At 45.4% G+C, this 24869-nt stretch overlaps 1 protein-coding gene across 6 annotated transcripts; it reads left to right on the top strand.

The window, feature by feature from the left end:
- Positions 1-1847: 1847 nt before the first annotated feature.
- Positions 1848-14693, top strand: NFIL3 (nuclear factor, interleukin 3 regulated). Of its 6 annotated transcripts, XM_075488724.1 has the most exons (5): positions 1882-1951; positions 2586-2802; positions 2937-3058; positions 10005-10182; positions 12751-14693. In XM_075488724.1, the coding sequence occupies exon 5, from the start codon at positions 12940-12942 to the stop codon at positions 14314-14316; it is 1377 nt and encodes a 458-aa protein (XP_075344839.1). In that variant the 5' UTR covers positions 1882-1951; positions 2586-2802; positions 2937-3058; positions 10005-10182; positions 12751-12939; the 3' UTR covers positions 14317-14693. The 6 variants fall into 6 exon arrangements, with proteins under 6 accessions (XP_075344838.1, XP_075344836.1, XP_075344834.1 ...); XM_075488723.1 differs by lacking the exon at positions 2586-2802 and having other exon boundaries at positions 1848-1951; XM_075488722.1 differs by lacking the exon at positions 10005-10182.
- Positions 14694-24869: the final 10176 nt, after the last annotated feature.

Genomic DNA, 24869 nt, shown 5'->3' with positions numbered 1-24869 from the left:
GCTCCATATGCTAAATATGGAGAAACAGGGAGGGAAGAGGGGAAAAATCAGTGCGAGTAGACGTTATTTGACTTGCATAATAAATAATCTAGGGAGATACATAGAAATGAATTCAAGGCACTTAGATTTATTGTGGAGGGATGGTATGGGTAAGCATGATAAAAGATCGAGGGCTGAGATAAACTGAAAAGTATTCAGTGAACTCTTCTGGTGTCTGAATTTGCTTTCTGTTAGGTTTGCTTTGCTCCAGAGGGCTATCTCTGTTGACATATAAATACGGGATGACAGAGTAATATAACAGGGCTATGTTAGTGAGGACTGTGCTATTTCGGTAAGAGTGTTTAACAGAATGAAGTCAGGAATCATTTATGTTCTGGAACTAGGATTTAATAATGAAAATTTTCTGTTGTCTCCATAAATTTTACTTGTGAAGGGAAAAAGAGAGGGAGTGACAAACCTTCTGCGAGGAAAAAAATGAGGAAGATACATATCGCACGCTTAATCAAACGTGTGTACATTCAAACACATTCCGAGAGGAGAATTGGATTTCTTGCTGGCCGTGTGTCATTTTCTAAAACGGAGGTTAAACAGGGGTCAAACCAGCACCAGGCTCTCTTACTGAATCTCCGCGCTTCGCAATGCCCTGCGGAGAGAAGTAGCGCTTGGAGGTGCGGGAGAGGTGGGACCGCCGGCAGCGGCCCTCGGCGCCGGGGCGGGGGGGGTCGCCCCGAGGGGGCGAAGGGGCAGCGTGGGCGAGTTTCTCCAAAGCGCGTCCCCGCCTTTGAGCAGCATTTCAGCGCTGCCGCCTCAGGGATGAGGGCAGGGACGGAGCCGGCGGAAGAAATACTGTCAAAGTCCTTCACCCGTGACGATCAGTGGCGGCCAGCAGCGGCCGCGCCGCGCCGGGCAAGCCTCGCAGCCCGCGGCACGAAGCGCCAAGCGGCGTACCGGCAGGGAGCACGCCCAGCGCGGGGCCCGGCCGCCGTCAGCGGGCTCCTTCCCCCCGCTATTTTCCTCCTCCCTTTTACGGCGGTCATTACTGTGTTCCGCGAGCCGCCGCCGAAGCGCGACCCACCGGCGGATTACCCGTATGCGTGGCTAGGTGGCAGGTACGTGCCTCAGGAGCACGGCTCCCGGGGCTTGTGCAACCGCTCCGAGACGACAACGCTCCCGCCGGGGCCGAGGGTTTGCTTTTTACACGCCATGCAGATACAATCTGATGACGCCACGCACGGAGGCAGCGGTCCGGCCGCGAGAGCCCCGCCGCGCTCCGCTTCCCCCGGCAGCGCGGGCGCTCAGCCCCCGCCGCGAGCCCCCGCGAAGCCGCCGCCGTTGCCGGGGAGGGGGCGCGGTCCCGCGGCGCTGCGCCCCTGCGGAGGCTGCGCGTGGCGAGCGCCCCCCCGCGCGCTGCCGCGGGGTGCCGCGGCGGTTACGTAAGTGCCGGCGCCCCTCGCGCCGCTCTCCCCCCTCCCCCCCGCGCCGCCCCCCGCCCCGCCGTCGGTTATGCAATCGCCAGCACACAGACCTACTGTACCACACACCGCCCCGCGCCCCGCCCCGCCCCGCCCCCGGCCGTTCCCATTGGCCGTCCTCCGGCAGCGCCCTGCGCCGATTGGGGTGGCGTCGCCGCCAGTCACGGCGCGGCGCGGCTGGCATGCGGGCTATGAGCCCCGCGCCGCGCAGCCCTGACCTACTAACACACATCCCTCCGCGCCGCCGCCGCCGCCGCACGCTCCCGCCCGGCCGCTCCGCTGCTGCCTGCACGGCGCGGCGCGGCACGGCACGGCACGGCACGGCACGGCACCGCACCGCACCGCACCGCATCGCATCACGCCACCGCCCGCCCGGCCTCGCCTCACATCGCCTCGCCTCGCCTGGCCTGGCCTCGCCTCTCCTCGCCCGCGGCCCGGCGCGGGGCGGGGGATGCTCGGCGCCCCGCGGTGTGCTGCAGGTAGGAAGGCGCGCGTACGCGCGCGGAGCGGTGCGCGGGTCTAAACTTAAGGGTGTCCGCCCGGGCTGCGGCGCCCGCCGCGCCTCGCCGCGCCTCGCCTCGCCTCGGCTGGGGGCGGCTGTTACATAACGCGAGCCCCGCCGGCTCCGGCTGCCGCCGGGCGGGGAGGGGTCCGTCGGGCGGGCCGGCTCTGCGCGCTGGCGGGCGGCTCGGCGGAGGGGTGGCGGCGCGGGAGGCAGCCTGGGACATGTCCGCCGAAGGCTTTCCCTGGCGGGGGGTGCTCGTTCCCGGCGTGCCGCACTGCCCCCCGCTTTTCCCCACAGCGAGCCCGGGGCAGCGCCGCCGGAGCCGCTCTCCCGCGTTGCATAATGTGCCGCCGGGGAGCGGGCAGCCGCGGCGGTCGCCGGGGAGCGGAGGGCTGGGTCCCGGGCGCCAACCGCGCCTCGGCCCCAAAACCACCGGGAGTTGCGTGCCGCCGGAGCCTGCCGGCGAGACCCCCCCCTCTTCGGGCGGCGCGGGGGGATGTTGCCCGCGGGCAAGCGGGATTAATGGCAGCGGCCCGGCCCCTGTCCCCGCGCCGTGCGGGGCTGCGCTTGCCTCAGCCCCTTTCGTCACTTTTGTCGCTGTTTTTCAGGCGCTGCGGGACCGATCGCATAATAGTTCCTGGAAATGTTGCATTATGTAACCACAGAATTTGCTGGCAGCCGGGCTGGGAAGAGGGAGCTAATTATGCGATTTTATAATCTCGCTACAAAGAAACTAGGACAATCTCGCCCTGAAAAAAGCCCCCAAAACCCGTAACTGTAACAGATTTTGTTAAAGTGCGTCTAATAAGGGAAGTAGACAACTGGGTGAGTGGGGAGGCAAGGCGCGCTCGCCGGCTGCGTGCCGGGTGCCTTAAAACGGGATTTGTGTTGGTCTATATTTAGCCCCATCGCATTTTAGCAATTGTGGCTTCATGTGCTATTTCTGGTCTTTTCTCCAGAGCTGTGCGCGTAGACGTTCGAGGCCATTTGCTCGGATTTTTAACTCCACGCCTTCAGAGACGTTTTGATAAGGCTGTATTTTTAGGAAGGCGTTTCGCCCAGACGCTGAGCCATCTCTCCGGTACGGGCTTTCACTTGCCGTTTCTTTAAAAAAAAAAAAAAGAGAAAAAAAAAAAAAAACAGGGAACGTCTAGTTTAAGGGAGGAAGGCTTTTAGGAGATGTCAGCCGCGCCGGAGGGGAGAGGTAGAGCCGTCCCGCCCGTGCCCTGACGGGCCGCGGCGGGCGGGGGACCAGGTGCCGCCGGCCCCCGGGGGCAGCGGAGCCGGGCCCCGGGGACAGCCGCCAGCACGGCAAGTAGGTCAGTGTGACAGACCCGGCGGGAAGCGGAGCCGGTACGCGGAGCCCGATCCCGCGGCTGCCTTCCCCTCAGGCTTGCGCCACGCCGCGCGCGGGGGTCGCCGTCTCCCCAGCGGCCGTTGGGAGCCGTTGGTGGCCGTTGGGGCGCGGCGGCCGCGCGGCGGCGGGCGAGCGAGGGCTGGGGGCGCTGGCGCTCCCCCTCAGCCCTTTGTTCTGGGCTGGGGCGGCGGCGACGGCGGGCGGGTGGGGGGGGGGGGGGCGGCGGGCTGATAGCGCGGGGCCGTGCTGAGGGGGGAGCGGGCCGGGCGCCATGAGCCGCCGGTCACGTAGGGGGCCGCCGGACCGAGCCGGGCAGCTTTTGTGGCGGGCGCGGTGCGGGGCCGAGCTGCGGGGAGGCGGCGGACGCCGCCTCCCCGCAGCTCGGCCCCGCACCGCGCCCCGTGGAGCGTCCCCACCCCAGCCCCCCCCCGCCCGTCTCCCCCCTTGTCCCACCGTCGCCTGCAGGCAGGGAGCGCCAGACAAAGGGGCCCTCCCCGCGTTGCTGCCTGCCTCCCCGCCCCGCGGGAGGGGTACGGCTCGCAGGTAGGCATGAGATAGCCTAGCACACCCCCCACTCCCGCGACCCGAGTATTTTCAGCTTTCTCCTTACGTAACGAACAACAACAACAACGACAAAAAAAATGGCCATTGCCCAATTCTGTTATTTTGCCAAGTCACTTCGGCGTTGCAGTGGCAATAGCCGTGGCTGTATGTCCCGTACTCTGGGGTCAGCTTGTGCTCTTGTCCTCGACGGGAGCATAGCTTGAAAGTTGCTGGTGATAACTTGGTTTTCAAGGTGAGGTGATTTTTGTGTCTGACTAAAGCGGTCGGTCCTCTAAGTAAGCGAAACCAACATCGCTGTGCTTGTGACGAAAACCTCCAAAGTCCAAACTGAGTACCCCAGCCACTGTCTTTATGTTCAATATACCTGCTGTAGGTAGCAGCAGCAGCAAAGTATTTTAAAAATGAGATATTCTTGATAACGTGCAAAAACTTTTCTGCTACTTGATTGTTGGGGTCAAGTGCAGCTTTGATCGTGAAGTTGTCTTGGAGTTACTGTTGTGTTAAAAACAACCCCTTTTTTTTTTCTTGTCCTTGTAACTTGAATGATTGCATTCAGTTTCATTGTGTGCGCTCCCGTGTATGTAACCTACTTTGAGTCATCTTTGCCCTCCTCAGTAATTAATTCAATCCAGAGCCTCGTTTAAAATGTTGCTATGTGCATCACTTTTACAGTCCTTATTCAATCAAAATGTTGACTTTGATGGGAAACTTGAATGAGTAAGGATTTGGGTTTTGGCTCAAAGACCTGATTTAAACCAAAGAGTTCAAGGATTACTGAATAAAGATCCTTAATGTCATTGGCACTAACAGTTATTGTTATAAAAGTTCTCACGTTACAGATGTCTTTGACTGTTGAAGCGCTAACAGTCTTTAGAATGATCTGCCTCTACTTTCCATTTTTATTTACTTTATATTTTCAACTCATCTTATTCTCCAAAGGGCTCTTAACTAGCTTTTAAAATACGCAGCTTCCTGGATTTGACTTCAAAGCTTCAAGTTTCTGCTGTGTTGTTTTTTGGGTTTTTTTTTTTTTTTTAAAGGAACTGATCTGAAAGGTGTCAAAAAGCTTAGTCTTCCCATGAACAATATGAACTTACGTGACCTCCTCAGAGCTTATCTCATCCTAAGAACGAACAGTATTTGCCATGCTTTGGCTGAAATTTGTAGAACATACAGACATTCTTTCTACTGCAATGAAGTCTAAACAGAGTCTGTGAAAGATATCAGTACCATGCTGCTTTTTTCAATCCTTTATCTTAAAATAAAACTCATAAATAAAATAAACCTTTAGCTCATTTTAAATTGACTTATTTTAACAAATAGTTATGCAAACTATCCTTATGCAATAGTTTTTTCCAGACAGTGATCTCGCTGCTGTTATAACATCACTATGATGCAATAATATGAACAATAAAATCCTCTGTTTGAGTCTTATTACACACTGTTAAGCAATGTATCTGACTCATCAGCTTAATTGACTCTTCTAGGTGACCTTGCCATGATCATTACAGCCAGTTATGAGATATAAATGTGCTTAGGATATGTAATAGAAAAAAAATGCAAATAGATGGCCAATTCCTGCAGTCTATTCTGAAAGAAAATGACAGTTGATTTCTGTGTTACAGTATTTTACAGTGTTTGAAAATAATTTAAAAAAAAATCAGATTTTTTAAAAAACAAGGTATATGTAACTGTCTAATATGGATGCTAAGCATGACTGTCCAAAATAAGATTGTGTAAGAAAGGGCATAGTTGGACTTGACTCAAAATATGATAGACGCAACATTCTTAAAAACTTCTTGTATTAAAAGGTAGATCTGAAATGAATTATTATTAAGGCCTCCTTGGATATCCTGTTTTTTTCTGAATTCACATGTTGAATTGATCCATGTCCAAATTAGCATACTATGAGGCTGAATCTGGTTACAGATATTACACAAATCTATCTTCTATCAGAAATAATGCCTTATTTAAGATAGGGTTTTTTCCGTTTCTTGAGTTGTTCCATCTTGGTGTAATTTTCAGTCTGTCCTGAAGTATTTGCATACTTAACCAGTTTTTGCCACAGAGGTGGCTGCACAGCAGTTAGCAGTATAAGTACCAGTGCTGCAAGACCTCCTCTTGCAAGTGGAATGCAACCCAATACAGAAAATGGTGCTCAGCATGGGCAGTGGTCCTCCTGCCTGGACCATCTCACGGAATTTGAGCTCTAAAGATTGCTATTTCTCTGTTCCGTTCACAGTAAGTGGTAGATACCAACATTTTACAGGCAGTGTTTGTTTTATGTATTTGTACTTTAGTTGTTATATAACAAGATGCATGTTTAGAGCATCAGCTGGGATTAATTGACATAATTCTGCTGCCTTTAAATAGAGCTATATAAATTTAGGTCAGCTGAAGGTCTGGTCCATGCTTGGCATTTTAAGAACACAGTTCAATAATAGAAAGCCATTTGTTGTCAGAATAATTAACATTTGATTTTGGGGTTTTTTTATAGTTCTTAACTAGGGGAAGGCGGAGGTCATATTTCCAGAACACTGTTACTATTAGGTTATAGGTTTTTGTGGTCTAGTTTTTCCTGCTGTCAAGTAGCTATTGAAATGAGGAGAAGCATACTGTCATAGTATTGTAACTTCAGTAACCATTGTTTCTATTGGGGTTTAATTAAAAATACTGGAAAGTGATGTGATATTTAAAATGGCATGATTTATATACACATACAATATATATTATATATATGTAATTAAATATTTATGCAAGTTATATATACATTTCCTTTGCTTCTCAGTTTTAAAGTTTTTCCTGGTGCTTTGAGTAATATTCTTAGATTGTGTTTCCCTCCTCCTTAAATCAGAGCAGTAAACAGCTTGTTTTGGAAAAACTGAACAGATCTGAGAGAATCATACTGTCTTCCTAAGGAAATGGAAGAAAATATAGGTCAAATTTGCACCTATTAACCTTGGCTGACCTTTTTGAGCAACAGCTACCTTTGACATATGTTTCGTGCTCTCCAAATAATAATTTTATTTGCATAATTTGTGTAATTTACTTTTGGGAAGCAGGCTGTACTTTAATGAGTTAATTTGTAGTTATTAAGATAAACAGTAACTTAAGTAATTTTCCTAACAATGAAAGCCTTTTGTAAAAATTACATATGACATCAACTTTCTGGGTACAGCTTGGAGGTGGGTCATATGAAGGTGCAATAGTGTTCCAAGTTCCATTGACGATCTTATTAATTTCTTTTACATTTGATTGAAAAGTGTCATAATAAATGATTTTTGGTGTTCCCAGTGGACTATATTGTGTAGACATCTCCCATTTTTTTCTTTCAATAAGATGATCAACGTTTTAGCAAAAATGGGTCATCTTGTACAAAGCTATCATCATCAGTGTTCCACTGACCTAATTACACGTTGATCCTGAAACTGTAAGCACTTAAGATGCCTGTGAAGTTGTAAGAAAAGGGAACTATATACAGGATCAATAGTTCTGCATTGCTCCATGCTGTTGTAATGGATTCATGGTCTTTGAGTGCAACTATACAATGGCAGTAATTGGTGGTAACATTTGTATTGTAAATGCTTTTCCCCTTTGTGACCATGGATAACCTGTCCATCATAGCATAAAATGCAGTCACCTAGTTTTTTTCCAGAAGGTTTGAACTTCACTTGATCTACCTTGCGTAGACCCTCTTGCCCACAAATGTATCCTAGGGATAATCTCACTCTTCCAGTGGAGCCAGCATTAAAGCTTTTCTTCAACAGGAACATAATTTTACTAACGGTGATAGATAAAAGGCAAGAAAAAGTATGTTGAAGGATTTCAGTGGAGGTTGGAATGGGGCCATATCCTCTGTTGGAGAGGATTTCTGAATTATGACAGACCTGAGAGGTGCAGAATTTCATGGCATAATTTTTGTCTGTGAAAAGCAGTAGAGGTAGAGTGGCTCCAAAGTATTTCAGCAGTGTTTAGGCAGGCTGTATATTCACCATCTAAGCTTAAGCTGAGCCTCCTGTCCTGTGTGCAATGAGGATGATTTTTTTTTTTTCTGTACCACCTAAAAGTCTTGAGACAGATAGCAACTGTTTTTAAAACACTTTGAAGATAAAGTGCAAACTATATTCTTAAGTTTTTCAAAGTTTGCAATGCAAACTGGTCATTTTGGTACCTATAAGCAGGTTCTACACCAGCTTTTCTGGTATGTAGACAGATTTTCAAAATAGATAACCTGTGACAGAATATAATAGCAGTAATATAATTACTGATACCTGTGCAAAACATAGATGACAACAGCTAAGAATATGCACAATCGCACATCAGTAAGAGCTTTTATTGTTTTTCTGTGGTTTGCCATATAGTGGTGATGGTGATAGAGAGTGGTTCTTTTTTAAAACAAGAAGTTGTACTTGGCTGTTATTTTCTTCCATTTTTGAAGGACCGAGAGAGAAATTTTTTGGACACATGCTGATACAGAAGTGCATTGTGTTTGAGCACCCAACTGCTAGATATGGGATTTCATTTAGTTTCATAGAATCACTATCAAAATGTTGGAGCAATAGTATTAAACAATTAGTTATGTCATTCTAGGATGTGTTTGAAAAATTATGCTGGAGATAGCATGGATTACTTTGCTAAATACAAACAATAATACACAGTTACTCTATGGGGAAACATATGTACATGGGGAGGCCCATGTGCATTCTCTAAAGCAGAAATGACTTATGTAATTAAATTACACAGGAGAGAGAGAGGAAAGATTGTGGCCCTGTCCTTCAACCTTTTGAAACATTTCAATTATTACAGTGTGAATACACAAATCCCCAGGATCAGATCCTTAATGTACTATTTTGACACAATCAGATCACTTAAGTATTTTTTGAAGTCCATGGATAAATTAACTTTTCATGATTTGTGCATACATAATTTCTTGCTTCAATAGCATGAGTTCTATACAACAGTCTCATTAATACTTGGATCTGGGATTGTACCCTGCTTCTATTGAAGCCAATGGCAAAATTGCTGTGGGAGCAAGACTGGGTCTGTAATTAAGTTAATAGGGTCGAGTGTTATTACATTGTTGAATTGGCACTCAATGCCATTAACATCAACCAACCTAAAAAAAAGAAAATCTTTAACAGTGACTAATGTAAGGCAGTATTAAATGTTGGTTTTATAACACTTTATAAGGGAGTGATAAAGCGATTGAAAAATTAATCATAAGGGAAAATATTGGAATTTGAAATATAGTCAGAGGAATCATTACAGTTCATTAATTTATGTGTAAATACTGATGTTTTCCAGTGGAATTATAAAATGCAAGTGAAGTGAAATGGCTGGTTTCATTGAAGGCATTTTGCCATTATCATCAGATGGAATTTAATTTGTTTACAGACTCAGCATTGGGCTAATCCACATGGAGAGGTATTAATAAACAAGGGCTTTGACTCCTGTTTGTAAAGCAGCAATTCCAGTTACCATGATAAAAGTGCTCAAGGAAGATATGGAAAGAGCTAAAGATTTGTTGTTGTTTTGTTAGTTCACTGAAGTAATGGCATTAGAACTGACTACATAAATAGCAAACCAGTAAGACTATGTCAGTGGGTTACACGTCTATCTTGACAGCTTTACTGATGGACTCTGGCAGAGGACAAAGTTGAATACTGCATGCAAAAACATGGTTGTTTTGATACACACTTAATATTTGCTGTAGCTAATACATGTAGCTAAGCATGCTACTTACGTTCTGCCTATTTGTGCCAGGAACAATGTGTACAGGAGGGAGACTGGCCAAAACAGGAGTTATCAGTGCTACAGTGAGCAGTTTGTGCACTGGAATGGCCCAAACTGCAGAAGTCCCGTGGAACAAGGGACATGAACTCTGCAGGCTGTTGGGTTGTTAAGTGCAGCTCAGTGCCAGTGTTAGGCTGCAGGAGATTATGTTTGGACACCCAGTTGAATTTTTACTGATACACAGATGGTCATACCGATGAACTATGCCATTAGTCTACATTCCTTTAGGAAAAAAAACCCAAACCAACAACTTTTTGCTGCTGCTTCTTCTTCTTCTTATCATTATTATTATCATCATTAGTATTTTTCCTAGATCACAGTGTTGGACAAACACCAAAGTGGGATCACTTTGAGCTGGAGACCATACAGATAGACAGAAAGCTATAGTTCCTATCCTGAAACAGTCTTGTTCAAGACTAAACATATTGCTTCTGTATCGTGTAGAAATGGAAGATTGAAATATAACAGGAAAAAAGTTGTATTAAATCTGTGTAGGTATAGTTTCATTCTTCTAAAAATTGCACAAATCCTGTGTTTATAAGTACTTCCTTGCTGTTGCTACTGTTTCGAGTAAGTGTAGATGTTTCAGGGTATATGGCAGATAAATATGTAGAAAATCACAATATATGCATATTGGTATCCCTTTTCTAGAGAACAAATATTTTTATTTGGGTTTGAGCGTAGCTCTCTAGCACTGTTAAATTCAGTAAGACCTCTGCATTGGTAAGGCTCTGAAATTTCACAAAACTTGTTTTGAACCCTTTTTTGAACCCTTTTGACTTCAGTGAGAGTTGGCTGAGATGCATACTAAGAGACAAGTGATGATTTCATAGGTATTCAGTACATGTTATACTGCTTCCTGCTGTGTGCCATAGAAGGTGTATGCGTTTCCTCAGAAACACAGAAGTTGTTAATAATACAAGTGAATACAGTGATTGTAGTATATCAAGACAATTATGGATCAATAGCTGTGCATTCCCAATGCGACAGGATAATGAAATAAAATCCCAGTATTTTTCTTCTTTTAACGTAAAGTCATGTTACAGAGACTGAATATTCTACAAATGCCACAAAAATTCAGGTGGCTTTGTCTTTTATTTTTAAATTCTGTGTGTTCAACAATGAAATTTTTTTTTAAAGTATTGGGTTGCACTAGATTTTAAATGGTATGCATTTTAATTAAACCATTGATTACATGTAGTAGTGAAATGGGCAGAATGGCTATACAGCTTCTTCAGCAAATCAAATTATACTGAATGTTTGGACAAACTTGATGCTTTGTTGTGGGGCTTATTTTTGTTTTTAAACCTGATCCAGCTCCTATTTAACTTGACAGAAAACTCCCTTTGACTCCACTTTGAGTTTTGGATCAGGATCTAACTATGTAATTGCTTGTATATTAGAGATACATTTCTCCTTTACAAACATGGCAATTTGTGGTGCTGCTTTTGCACTAAAAAGTTAGATGCTGTCTTTGGTGTGGCTGGCTTCTAACTCTATTTTCCATTAAGGCTGTATTATCGAAGACAAATAGTTACATGTCAGTAATTAACCACGGGTTTTAGGAAATTCTACTTAGCTGTTCTATTAAATGTGTTAATTTTTCATGACAGAAGAGTTGGCATGGTTTGATGGAACAGAACCCAGCTTGAAACCTGAGTCTTTATGACCCTGCTTAATTGTTATTACATCACTCACTCCTCTTTGCCTTCTGGAAAAGACAAGAGAAACTGGCAGAATACAATTCATTAATTCTTTTATAACTTTCCCAACTGATAATGTTAAAATTAGTTTCATTAGTCATTGTAAAAACATTCCCAATAAATAGTGACATTAATCTGAAGTGGCTGATTTTTTTTGTTGTTGTTACACAGGCAAGAATCATTGCTGACTCGATAGTCAGTTCTGTAAAAGCACTTGGCATAGTACATTTATTTTACCAGGAACATGACTGACTGTGAAAAATGAGATACGGAGAAGCTATATCTCAGATCAAGACCAAATGATCTTATGAGAATAAAGTATTTTTGCATTGAGAGGGACTAAATAAAACAAAGGCCAATTTAAATGCTAAGTTCAAATTTAGTGATTAAAATGTCTGAAGCTAAAGGTTGAGCTAGTTTTCCTTTGTTAGTGGTAAGACTTTTAGGTCTAAAATTCCACTTTAATGCAAATGCTGTTTTCTAAAGGTGCATATGCCTCAATGGTATTAAACTTTACTTTGATGTAATAAGACTATTTTTCAAATGCAAATTATTAATTAAATGTTATTTCTCTAATGTATTTTTCAGTACTGATTTTAAAGTTTTCTTTGTAGGAGACAAGAAAAAAATTACGTAATACATTTTTTTTTCTTGTCAATATTATTTAATACTTAGGTATTTGCCCAAATTATGTGTGTGCATTTACTAGTTTGAATTGATATGATTGATCAAAAAGGCATTTTAAAATTCCATGTGTGTGTGTATAAACATTTGTATGTAGATATATATCTGTATATATATTTTTATAGGATGCAAAAACAATAATTAAATCTTTAATAGCTTTAATGGATAGTGCTGTTATTTTAAGACAATAGAAAGCACTCCAGCTTCTCTAAATCAGCTTATGTTATTTTTAATCCATGAAGGATCCAAATATACAGCATTTCTAAGTCACATACCACAGCTGTTTTCAGAAGAGATGCTTTAATGTGGAAGAACAAGATACTTTCCAGTGCTGCTCATCAACATGCCTGGTGTCCTGCAGTGTTAGGTGTTGGAGGTTTAGGTTGGTCAGTGATATCATGGAAAGTTCTGTGACAACATTACTATAGGATCAAAACTCAAATATTTTTTTATTGATTTTTCCTTGGATCATACTGTTATTTGTTTTGGAAGCAAATCTGCTACCTAGGTATCATAAAGCTTAGAATATCAGTTGTTTCAGTGTTCAGCGGTCTTCATATTACAGCAGGTTTAATGAACCAAATGCTAGTCTAAGCTTTTTATCAAAAGCTACTTTTGCATGTCCTGAACCAGCAATTCCTAAATAGTAATCAAATTCTCTGTTCACTCCAGGTTTTTAAGAAGATTCCCATTGCATCTGCCAAGAAAATTGGTTCTAGACACTTCTGTCTGAGAATATGAAAAAAAAGGAAGAATGTGCGTGGATTTAAAATTACTGTATTTATCAAGTTGTGGAGTGAGAAGTACTGGGGAAATAGCTTGCTCTGTTGCTCACTGTAGATCTACTACAAATTGTTTCTGATGCAGCTGAGAAAAATGCAGACCCTTAAAAAGGAACACGGACCTGTTGACACAAGTAGCAATGTGGACAAAATCATGGTACTTAAGTCTACTTTAGCAGAAGTGTCTGAAGAATTGTCTACAAATGAAGATATACTACTTACTGAAGCAAGTAGTGGAAAAAGCAAATCTTCAGCTTGCCGGAGAAAGCGAGAATTCATTCCAGATGAAAAGAAAGATGCTATGTATTGGGAGAAAAGGCGGAAAAATAATGAAGCTGCCAAAAGATCTCGTGAAAAACGACGACTGAATGACCTTGTCTTGGAGAACAAACTAATTGCACTGGGAGAGGAGAATGCCACTTTGAAGGCGGAGCTGCTTTCGTTGAAGCTAAAGTTTGGTTTAATCAGTTCTGCCGCCTATGCCCAAGAAATACAGAAACTCAGTAGCTCAACAACTGTGTATTTCCAAGACTATCAGAGTTCCAAATCAAATATTAACTCATTTGTAGATGAACATGAACCATCTATAGTTGGTAGCAGTTGTATTTCTGTCATTAAACATTCTCCTCAAAGCTCAATGTCCGATGTGTCTGAAATATCATCCGTAGAGCATACTCAACCGAGTCGTATACAAAGCAACTGCAGAAGTCCTGAAAATAAGTTCCAGATTATAAAACAGGAGCCCATGGAATTAGAGAGAGAGCCAAGAGATGACAGAGGTTCATATAAAGCATCCATATATCCAAACTACATGGGAGCTACCTTTAATGTGTACTCGCATTCTCCTCCTCTCTTGCAAGTTAATAGGTCCTCCAGTAACTCCCCCAGAACGTCAGAAACTGATGATGGTGTAGTTGGAAAGTCATCTGATGGAGAAGATGAACAGCAGGTTCCTAAGGGTCCAATCCATTCCCCAGTTGAACATAAAAATGTTCATGCAACAGTTAAAGTTCCGGAAGTGAATTCTTCAGCTTTGCCTCACAAGCTTCGAATAAAAGCCAAAGCCATGCAAGTTAAAGTGGAAGCAATGGATAATGACTATGACGCAACACAGAAATTGTCATCACCCATTGACATGTCCTCAAAAAGACATTTTGAGCTTGAAAAACATGGTGCACAAAACTTGGTGCATTCTTCTCACACTCCTTTCTCGGTTCAAGTGACTAACATCCAAGACTGGTCACTTAAACCAGAACTCTGGCATCAGAAGGAACTCAATGTAAAAATTCAGAGTGGTTGCAAAACTGGAGTTGTTGAAATAAAAGACAATATCTACAATGTCTCTGAGTCAGAGAACCTGTATTTGAAGCAGGGCATAGCAAACTTATCTGCAGAAGTTGCTTCACTTAAAAGACTTATAACTACACAACAAATCTCTGCATCAGACTCTGGTTAAGTTACTACTGAACAAAGGCTTATTGTTTTAAAGGATGTCATTTGCAGTAGATCAATGTGTTTTGTATTATGCTGAGTTTTCACTGGACTTGTGATGTCATTTCACTGTAATGTTCACATAATGTCTGATTGGTGTCTTTTTGTGCACAAATTATTATGAAGACTAGGTTGTGTTATCACTATGCCTTGTGTATAGTCAAGTAGCCTATACAAAGGCTGTACATAGTGAACTTTATTTTCTTTTTGTTCTTCTACTATAAAGTGTGCAAGTTACCAGTAAAAATAAAATATTGGTGACAGACACAGAACATCTACTCCAGTTCAGTTGATTTTATGAACTTGTAAATAAGTTGTTAATTAAAAACTGGCTTTTTCTTACACTGTGCTCAACTTCACTTATGTGTTTGGTTTTTACAGCCTAACAACCAAATTACAATTTACAACATGTGTAATCCTTCTGGCCACCTTTTTCCTTAACACTTTTTTTAGAAGAGAATAGAAATAAAGTGAATATTTATAAATGAAACAGTACCAATTTATAGCCTTAGCCGCCTTTAACTTATTAGTCAAAGTTAACCAAAAACCATGCAAATTCTAACCCAGTAACTAATATCAATAACCTTTTTTCTCCTCCTATGTCAAATGAGACAGTAATGAGTTTCCTGAATCGTTTATTGTGACAAACCGTTTTTTCAATATTATAACTTGGTGTTTTAGATGAAATTAGTTAAGTTGGATTTGTGCATCTGTGAAGTTTTCAGAGCCTTGCAGTGACAGAATTGGACAACACCATCTTTGTCAAGGGGTGGCTTGTGTGTGCAAGGGGTGCAGGCACGGAAAGAAGTATGCACAAAGGCTCATGGAAGAGTTTGTCCCTCTTGCATACCATGGTTCTTTCCACGGCAGATCGTGGGCCACCTGTAGATGAAGGATAATGCTACTGGGTCTGTAAACTCTGAGCTCAACTAGGCAAATATCTACATAAGGGGCAGGCAATAGTAGCAGCAGAGTTAGAGGAGGTCATCTGCTGTTTTAGTTCCCGGTGTGGGACATAATGCAATTGTAAGTATGAAGTAAGTCTTACCACCAATTTGGCCTTGGTTTCAATGGCTTAGTTAACTGAACTGGAATACCCTGGCTCACCACAGGGCATTTTGCAAGAACTTCTTAAATCTAAACCAGAAACTATGTGAAGAACTGCACCATCCAGATACTAGTAGCCCCTTACAATTTATGCAGATGATGAGTTCTTCACTTGCTGACTGGACAGGGCTGCGGTGCTCTTTGTCTTTGAGAAGAGCCATTGAACCATGGAGACTAGAATTGCATCACATATCCTTGGTTTGGCTTACCAAAGTCTTTCATTTTAAAATTAAAAATAATTTATAAATAGAGCATAGACTTGGCAGAGGTTCTTTTCATTATACTTCCCCCTTCTTTTAACGTACTAATAAATCAGACTAACAAACAAGCTTTTTCTGAAAAGGCTTTTTATTAATTGCCATACCGTATAATGAATGGAACCTTTCCATAGACTTAAAATACTAATTAAGAAAACAATATGTAGGTATTGTTTTTTAAATTCATACTTGACTTGAGTGAGAGGAAGTTTGTCAGTTTTTTGGGGATATGAAGAGGAGTCTGAGTCACTCCTGCTAGCTCTGAAGCTTGGTCCAGCAGTCAAGGCAATGGCAAAACTCCCTGATGTCAGCAAGGCCAGGATTTGATTCTGTACCTTTTCAGGAGCTGATGATTCACAGTCATCTTCTGGGAGGACCTTGGCACAGAAACCACTGGTACTTTCTGAGCTTTTTTGAGCCTTCAAACTGCTGTGCTGTATTTGTGGCATTCAGAGTTAATAAACTGTTATTCTTTTTTCATGCCTTAATAATACAATAGACCCCATAGCTGGGCTCTGTATGTATTTGGTAATTAATATAGATGACATTTCAATGTTACTGAAAATAAGCTCAGGATTATTGCATGAAATGTAAAAATTTGCATTGAATGATGGGGATATGAGACATGAGGCAGTGATTGCTACTGTCTCTTTGCTTGCTAAGTATCTTCTGTAAGCAACAATAAAATTCTTTAAATATTTTGCATATTATTTATCACATGTAATGTGTTCAAGGAGAGGACTTAAAACTCTCAGTGTTGCCATCTGTGTAAGCCTAGATCTATTGGGTTTTTTTCCATTTCTTGTTACAGTTGTTTGTCATAATGGAAGAATGTTGTCCTCTTTCTAGCTCATTATATATTTTGTGTATCTGTTTTGTGCAATTAATACTTAACAGTAATGATGTAGTTAATTTGTTGAAGGATGTCATTGCAAGAAAGTTATAGCATGGAGCTTAGGAGCACAATCAGATGTTATTTATACTCCCTTTATACCTTAGTGTTATGCTTCATTTGAAGAAAGAAATAAATAATTTGTCTTTTGTTCAAAACCATATCTAATTACAACATGATTTTCTATTACGTTCATTGTCCTAATCTAACACAGAGGTGTTAGTTGCAGTTGATGACAAATCTTCCTGTGCTGAAGTTACTACTTCTGCAGCTAATATTTGGAGTATCTTCCACAGCCGTTGTAAAGCTGCAAAATGCAGGAGCGTGGGTGGTACACACAAAGCCCCATTCTTGGCTATAGTTCCAAACTGGCCAGATGAAACTCAACTGCTCAGCTTCAGTAAAGGTGGTGTAGGTGGCCTTCTCACCCAGAGGCCCTCACCCTCCTCACCCATCTTTAGGCTGCCTTCCCTCAGGACGTGGTACTGGGAAAGGTGCAGAGTCACGCTGACGGGGGGAGGGAGAGAACGCAGTGGGACTCCGCTCCCCGGCTCCAACCTTCGGCTGGTACGTGGTCACGTATGTGTATGACCGGAGGAGCTGGGGAATCGGAGAGCTGTGCCCTTCCAGCCTGCCTTCCCTGTACTATAGAAAACCAAATCAGCCTCCATGAAAAGATTATCCTTGGCTGGCCTACTAGTCTCTCCATTGGAGATCGGAAGGTCGGTTTGAGCACAAAATGGGCTTTACCCAAGTGGATACAAACTGGTATCACATCCTCTGAGTTATAAAAACTCTTCTAAGCTCAGTGATCAACATAAAACATGCCGAAAGTGGAACCTTTCTCATGTGAAGGAACATGGATGACTAGAAAGTAACTGAAAACTGTAGAGTGTGCCTTCCAATGAGAATGTTAAGGAAGACCACATACAGAAACTGGGAACTCCAGAGACTTATCAACATACATTTTCATTGTTCATGGGAACACAGAAATCACCATGCTAGATAAGTTTGGCTAGTCCCGGACCTTGCCTGTGACAATCGTGAGTATGAAGATGGCTTGATGGAAAGTTTTAAGAAAAGTCCATGGCAAATAACTGTAGATTAGCAAGCTAAGTTTTTTCCTAGTGACATCAGCTGGTGGCTAATCAACACTGAGAAGTGTAGTAACTGGTCCTCTCTTAAATCTGCCTAACTTAATTAGGTATAAACACAGTAATATATCCTCATGTTCTACCAACACCTATATTTCGGTAGGTACAAAGATTGAATGTGGATAGGCCCGTACACATACCGAGCCCATACATTATGATTTTCTGAATTCCCTCAACTTTTTGCCTTCAGTAAAACTTACATATTGTGTGGGATATGTTTAAATTTTATTAATATTCTGTACAGCCAAATATCCCCTTGTTCATGAATACTAGATGGGTAACTGGTAATTCCTGGTTAATCTTCTCTTATTATTGTGGGTGTTTTCCTTATGTCTATGTGAGCAGCTTATGAGACTAAAAACATGTATTTTTTTTTAGAACTTATCAGAAATGTAAGATTGCACCATAAACATTTCTGAAGTTTTATTAAAATACCAGCTTCTAAAAATCTTTTCTACTTGCTGGTACATAAATACGCTGTTGAAAATAGGCAGTGTACAATGAATTTAGAAGAAAACTCAGAGAGAGTCCAATTAATATGGCCTTTATTAACACCATATTGTTTTAAAAATACTTTTACAGTTTATTGCACAATACAAGCTGGGTAACTACAAGAATACAACAAAACAATTTTTGGTATTTATTGCATAAGAACAAGTAGCACATACTGTTCCGTTACAGTGCCAAATAAAAAGTTAAAAATACTAGGCCACATCCTAAGGCTTTTAACTCAGTCTTAGATTCTACTTTCCTTAATGAAGCAGACTTTTTATGTGTGCAGTAAGGGACTGACTTACTCAAGATGAGTAACATTACCAAGGCATAATCGTTACAGTTCACTCAAGGCATGGACTCCTACTGATTTTCCTGTCGCTAAGGCTAACTCCCTTGTGACACAACAGTGATATATGAGTCACTTTATTCATATCACTGGAGTTATAGGGAACTTGCTCACGTATGAAAGAGAAGGCAGCCAGATATTCAGCTATTATTTATTCAATGACAGCTCCAAAAGGACTCGGCGAATTATGAGCAAAAGCTCAGAGTAGAGGCATAGTGTTTATTCGCTTGAAAGAAAAAGCATCAGAAGACTCCAAAAAATAGCAGGAATGCACCTATGCTTTTTATGATTTGGCCAGCTATTACTTGTGTGCCAATCCCAATGGCTGTGACTAGAGTTATGGTAATTCCTCCTCCTTAAATACTATGGAGCTCCACAGGATTACAAACAGAAGTGCTCGGGAGGACCAAATGCAGGGCCTGCAACTCTGCCATGATTTTATGAGGGTCTTAATCTCCTGCACGCAAGCATTCTTCCTGCTTGTACTGCATCTGAGAGATCTGATCTGAGAAAGCCTGCATCAGTCCAAAGGTTCTGGGGAAGCTAAATGGCCATCTAATACTACTGACATCCAGATAACATGGTCAATTTTTCCTCCACCATCCCTTGTTTCCCCTACAAATGGACGCACAACTTAAAATGTCAGGCAGTTATTACACTTTTCCATGCTATTCAGATTCTTGCATGTGCAAATGCCTGAATGGGCACCTATGTTAATAACTTACATATGTAAAAAGATCAGTCTGCCCTGCTATCTGTATGTGCCAGAGTTGGCATCCACTATGTCTACATTTCTGAGGCATGATACTAAACATGTTTCTTGCTAACAATTTGGACTTCTAAAAATTCTCTTAAGTTTTGCATATAAATATCCTGAGGACATATTGCATTGATTTACCATGGGATTTGTGTTATGCAGCCCTGAAAGCCAGGATATTAATGGTCTCTTTAACAATCAGAAAATACCAAAGCACAATACTGTATCCTGCAAAATAGCTGAAAAGAAGATAGAATGCAATGAGAGCCATTGTAGCAGAACACAGTGTTCCTTTTGCTGGGTCTCGTTCCCTTTCAGGATTTAGAAATACTAGGGGGAGTTTAGAGGAGAACAAAAGTGAGATAATAAACTCTCAGGGGCTGATCCATGAATTAAAAGTACACATTAAACTGTAAGACCACACTGTACACATCAATAGCCAAGACACGTGCACCAAGTATTTAGTTCCCATTCTCAAAGTGTCTTGGTGACACACGTTTTTCACATGTTCAGCCTGGTAGCTGAAAACGTGAACAAGCAAATGTCAAAAATATTTATGTAAGCACAACTGTATTGGGCAAGAGACAGTAACAGTTAGACAACATACATGGCCTATAAATATTGTCTGAGGCTGGAAGGAATCGTTTATACTTTCTCATTTTCTGTGAGAATAATGAGATTACTTTAAAAAAGAAGATTTTCAGCTTCTTTCATCAGATAATGTTTATGGCAGTGAAAAATACAAAAATGGGAGAGAGGCAAGCAATGCTGATTTGATGGCATTGAAAGGTGGTAGAACAGAATAGTTCCAGTTGGCAGGGACCTACAACAATCATCTACTGCAACTGCCTGACCACTCCAGGGCTGAACAAAAGTTAAAGCCTGTTATGGCAGGCATTGTCCAAATGCTCTTTTTAAGGCACTGACAGGCATGGGGCATCGACCACCTCTCTCTGAAGCCTGTTCCAGTGTCTGACCATGCTCTCGGTAAAGAAAGGTTTCCCCATACCTAGTCTGAACCTCCCCTGGCGCAGCTTTGAACCATTCCCATGCGCCCTGTCACTGGATCCCAGGGAGAAGAGATCAGCACTTCCCCTCCTCAGGAAGCTGTAGAGAGCGATGAGGTTGCCCCTCAGCCTCCTTCTCTCCAAACTAGACTAACCCAGTGTCCTCAGCCGCTTGGCATCCATCTGCCGAGACTCTGCCAAAGACGGGTCCTTTCCAAGCAGAGGAGAAAAGATGCCAGCGCCAAGGCTGGATCTGGAAGAGCGGGAAGAAAGCCTGTGCGTGAGCACAGCAGCATGGTCACCTTTCCCGGGCTGCTTTCCAGCCGGGCAGCCCACCACAGGTGCTGGCGCCTGGTGTTGTCCCTCCCCAGGCGCAGGACTTTGCGCTTCCCCTTGTTGAACTTCTTGGGGCTCCGGCCTTGGCAGGGTGCGACCCGAGGCTGGTGCAGAGAGCAGCAGCAAGTCGTGACTCCGCGCAGGAGGAGGGATTCGGGCGCTGCCGTAGCGAGGCTGCGCCGGGCAGTGCAGGCTGGTAGGAGAGCAGAGCCCCGGGACGTGGGGGCAGAGGGTGCGGTGAGGAGGAGGCCAGGCCAGGCCTGGGGTGCTGAGCGGTGGGGCACGGGCTGGCCCTGGAGACGCCCCGGCTGGAAACATCTGCCCCGGGAGCAGCTGCAGAGATGGGGAGAACAACAAAACAGCACCTGGCACGTGTAGAAGGACCCCTCAGCATTAACATCCCACCCCTCCTGGCAAAAAAGCAAAAGACAGTGAGGACAGCAATGCCACCTGTGCTGTTAGTAACACTGAGACTTTTTCTGTAGTTTTCATGCATTTATTTTATTTGGATAATTGTATCTGGGGGGCTGGGAGCCCTTGAGGGCTGGCACGTGCCCCAGCTGATGGCCCAGTCTGGGTTTGGCCATCCCTGAGGCACCCTCCCGGGTCACCAACATGGTGCTGGCCTCTTGGTAGCTGGAGAGGCTTCGGGGCTCCTGGTCCTCCTCTTTGGGGGTCGCTGTGGCCCCCCAGGGAAGCGTTCGCTGCCCCGGCTGGGAGTGGAGGGCCTGGGCACAGCCTGCCCTGGCTCCTCCTGCCTGGGCACAGCCTGCCCTGGCTCTTCCTGGGGCTCTTCTTGCTCCACAGGGCTGGCAACGGGAGCAGAGGGGTGGCTGCCAGGACCCCCACCAACGGCAGCGGATGAGGTACCAGGGAGCTCGTCCATGCTGGATCTCACAGGGCTGCCGGAGGGGGCTGGGCCGGGGGCGAGAGACCCTCCTTGGGAGGCAGCGGGGCCAGGGGCACCTGTGGGGCTGCCCTCCTGCCCCCCGGCAGCACGGCCCAGCAGACGGTGGGCCTCTCCGCGGTGCCGTTGCACAGCGACACGTGCACGCTGTGGCACGAACATCGCTGTGCGGTTTTGGAGGGAGACTCCCAGCATCTGGCCCGACACCTCTGAACCCATCCCCTGGTTGTTCAGGATGCCCGTGACGGTGTCCTCTACCTCCATGGCTGCCTCCAACACCCTGCTGCCAAAGGTCTCCTCCATCTCCTGATGGACCCAGGACTGCAGGGTCTGGAGGAGCACTGGGCTGTTCTGGAAGAAGTTCAACCAGTTCAGGGGCTGAAAGTCACCCACAGGACGCCTGGGCACCCCTTCTGCAGCCCACCGTTGGGGTGCTCCAGGGTGATGGAGGTTGTGGGCAGCTGGGTGTCTGGGAGCTCCTCCCGCCTGGCAGATGACGACTGATGGTGGCAGGGATGGTGTGATGACGTGCTCCCTGTAGTCATCGTCCGCCCGCACCGAGTGCAAGATGGAGAGGATCCTCCTCTTCCAGAGGGGGCACTCGGGCTTGCTCTCAGCCCACTGCAGGATGCACGGGTAGCAGAATTGGTGGAGGCATGGCACCACAAAGCTGGCCTCCTCCCAGCTGTCCAGGCAGATGGGACAGCGGTCCTCCAGCTCCGTGGCCATGCTCTCCACTTGCTGCGGTGGGCTGTGGGGAGCTGGGGATGTTGAGCTGCTCCCTCTCACCGGCGCTGCAGCAGCGGGTGTCACGCTAGAAAAGGAAGAGAGGCCACGGTCATTGGCCGGCCTGGGGAGGGCTGGCAGAAGTGCCCAGGTCCCTCAAGAAGGAAACCCTCCCATCTCCCCAGGGTGAGGTGTCCCCTCCCAGCTCACCTCTGCTGCTGCGAGCGTGCCTCCTGGCTGCCCCGGCTGCCTGAAGCTGGCAGGGCTGGGAAAATCCTTCGACGGCTCTGGGGTCGAGCACTGAGAGCTGCAAGGAACAACTCCCCGAGCACAACACCAGCACCAAGGCCTCGCTCAGCACTCCAAACCTCGCCGACTCGCTCAGCTGGAGTGTGGCCACAAGCCGACTGCATGGGATTCGTGCCCCAATATAAGCAGCGAGAGATGCGTGGTCACAATCCATCACTTGGGGACATCACAGTCCGTCGCTTGGGACAGAATCACAGAATCGTGTAGGTTGGAAAAGACCTTTAAGATCATCAAGTCCAACCGTAAACCTAACACTACCAAGACCACCACCATACCATGTCCCTAAGCACCTCATCCAAACAGCTTTTAAATACCTCCAGGGATGGCGACTCAACTACTTCCCTGGGCAGCCTGTTCCAATGCTTGATAACCCTTTCAGTGAAGTAAAATTTCCTAATATCCAGTCTAAACCTCCCCTGGTACAACTTGAGGCCATTTCCTCTTGTCCTATCACTTGTTACCTGGGAGAAGAGACCGACCCCCACCTCTCTACAACCTCCTTTCAGGCAGTTGTAGAGAGCAATAAGGTCTCCCCTCAGCCTCCTTTTCTCCAGGCTAAACAACCCCAGTTCCCTCAGCCGCTTCTCATCAGACTTCTGCTCCAGACCCTTCACCAGCTTCGTTGCCCTTCTCTGGATACGCTCCAGCACCTCAATGTCTCTCTTGTAGTGGGGGGCCCAAAACTGAACACAGTATTCGAGGTGCAGCCTCACCACTGCCGAGTACAGGGGCACGATCACTTCCCTGCTGGCCATGCTATTTCTGATACAAGCCAGGATGCCATTGGCTTTCTTGGCCGCCTGGGCACACTGCTGGCTCATATTCAGGCGGCTGTCGACCAGCACCCCCAGGTCCTTTTCTGCCAGGCAGCTTCCAGCCACTCTTCCCCAAGCCTGTAGCGTTGCATGGGGTTGTTGTGGCCCAAGTGCAGGACCTTGCACTTGGCGTTGTTGAACCCCATACAATTGACCTTGGCCCATCGATCCAGCCTGTCCAGGTCCCTCTGCAGAGCCTTCCTCCCCTCAAGCAGATCAACACTCCCACACAACTTGGTGTCATCTGCAAACTGACTGAGGGTGCACTTGATCCCTTCGTCCAGATCATTGATAAAGATGTTAAACAGAACTGGCCCCAGCACAGAGCCCTGGGGAACACCGCTTGTGACCGGCCGCCAACTGGAGTAAACTCCATTCACCACCACTCTTTGGGCCTGGCCATCCAGCCAGTTCTTTACCCAGCGAAGAGTACACCCGTCCAAGCCATGAGCAGCCAGTGTCTCCAGGAGAATGCTGTGGGAAACCGTGTCAAAGGCTTTACTGAAGTCTAGACAGACAACATCCACAGCCTTTCCCTCATCCACTAGGTGGGTCACCTTGTCGTAGAAGGAGATCAGGTTGGTCAAGCAGGACCTGCCTTTCCTGAACCCATGCTGGCTGGGCTTGATCCCTTGGTTATCCTCTACATGCCATGTGATAGCACTCAGGATGATCTGCTCCATCAGCTTTCCTGGTACCGAGGTCAGGCTGACAGGCCTGTAGTTCCCCAGGTCCTCCTTCCAGCCCTTCTTGTAGATGGGCGTCACATTAGCTAATCTCCAGTCAGCAGGGACCTCCCCAGTTAGCCAGGACTGCTGGTAAATGATGGAAAGGGGCTTGGTGAGCACATCTGCCAGTTCCTTCAGTACTCTCAGGTGGATCTCATCAGGCCCCATAGACTTGTGAGTGTCTAAGTGGTGCAGCAGGTCACTAACCATTTCCCCCTGGATTATGGGGGCTCCATTCTGGTCCCCGTCCCTATCTTCCAACTCCGGGGGCTGGGTACCCAGAGAACAATTGGCCCTGCTATTAAAGACTGAGGCAAAGAAGGCATTAAGTACCTCAGCCTTTTCCTCATCCTTGGTCACTGTGTTCCCTCCCCCGTCTACTAGGGGCTGGAGATTCTCCTTAGCTCTCCTTTTGCTGCTAATGTATTTGAAGAAGTGTTTTTTGTTGTCTTTTACAGCAGCAGCCAGATTGAGCTCTAGCTCAGCTTTGGCCCTTCTAATTTTCTCCCTGCACAGCCTTGCTACACCTTTGTAGTCCTCCTGAGTTGCCCGCCCCTTCTTCCAGAGGTTGTAGACTCTCCTCTTTTTGCTGAATTTGAGCCAGAGCTCTCTAGTCAGCCAGGCCGGTCTTCCTCCCCGCCAGCTCGTCTTTCCCGGTGGGCACCTGGGGACAGCCCGCTCT

Source organism: Mycteria americana, chromosome Z, assembly GCF_035582795.1.
Source record: "Mycteria americana isolate JAX WOST 10 ecotype Jacksonville Zoo and Gardens chromosome Z, USCA_MyAme_1.0, whole genome shotgun sequence".
In the NCBI taxonomy this organism is placed as follows: Eukaryota; Metazoa; Chordata; class Aves; order Ciconiiformes; family Ciconiidae; genus Mycteria; species Mycteria americana.
The sequence above is the reverse complement of the archived record's forward strand: the minus strand, read 5'-3'. Positions and strand labels throughout refer to the sequence as shown.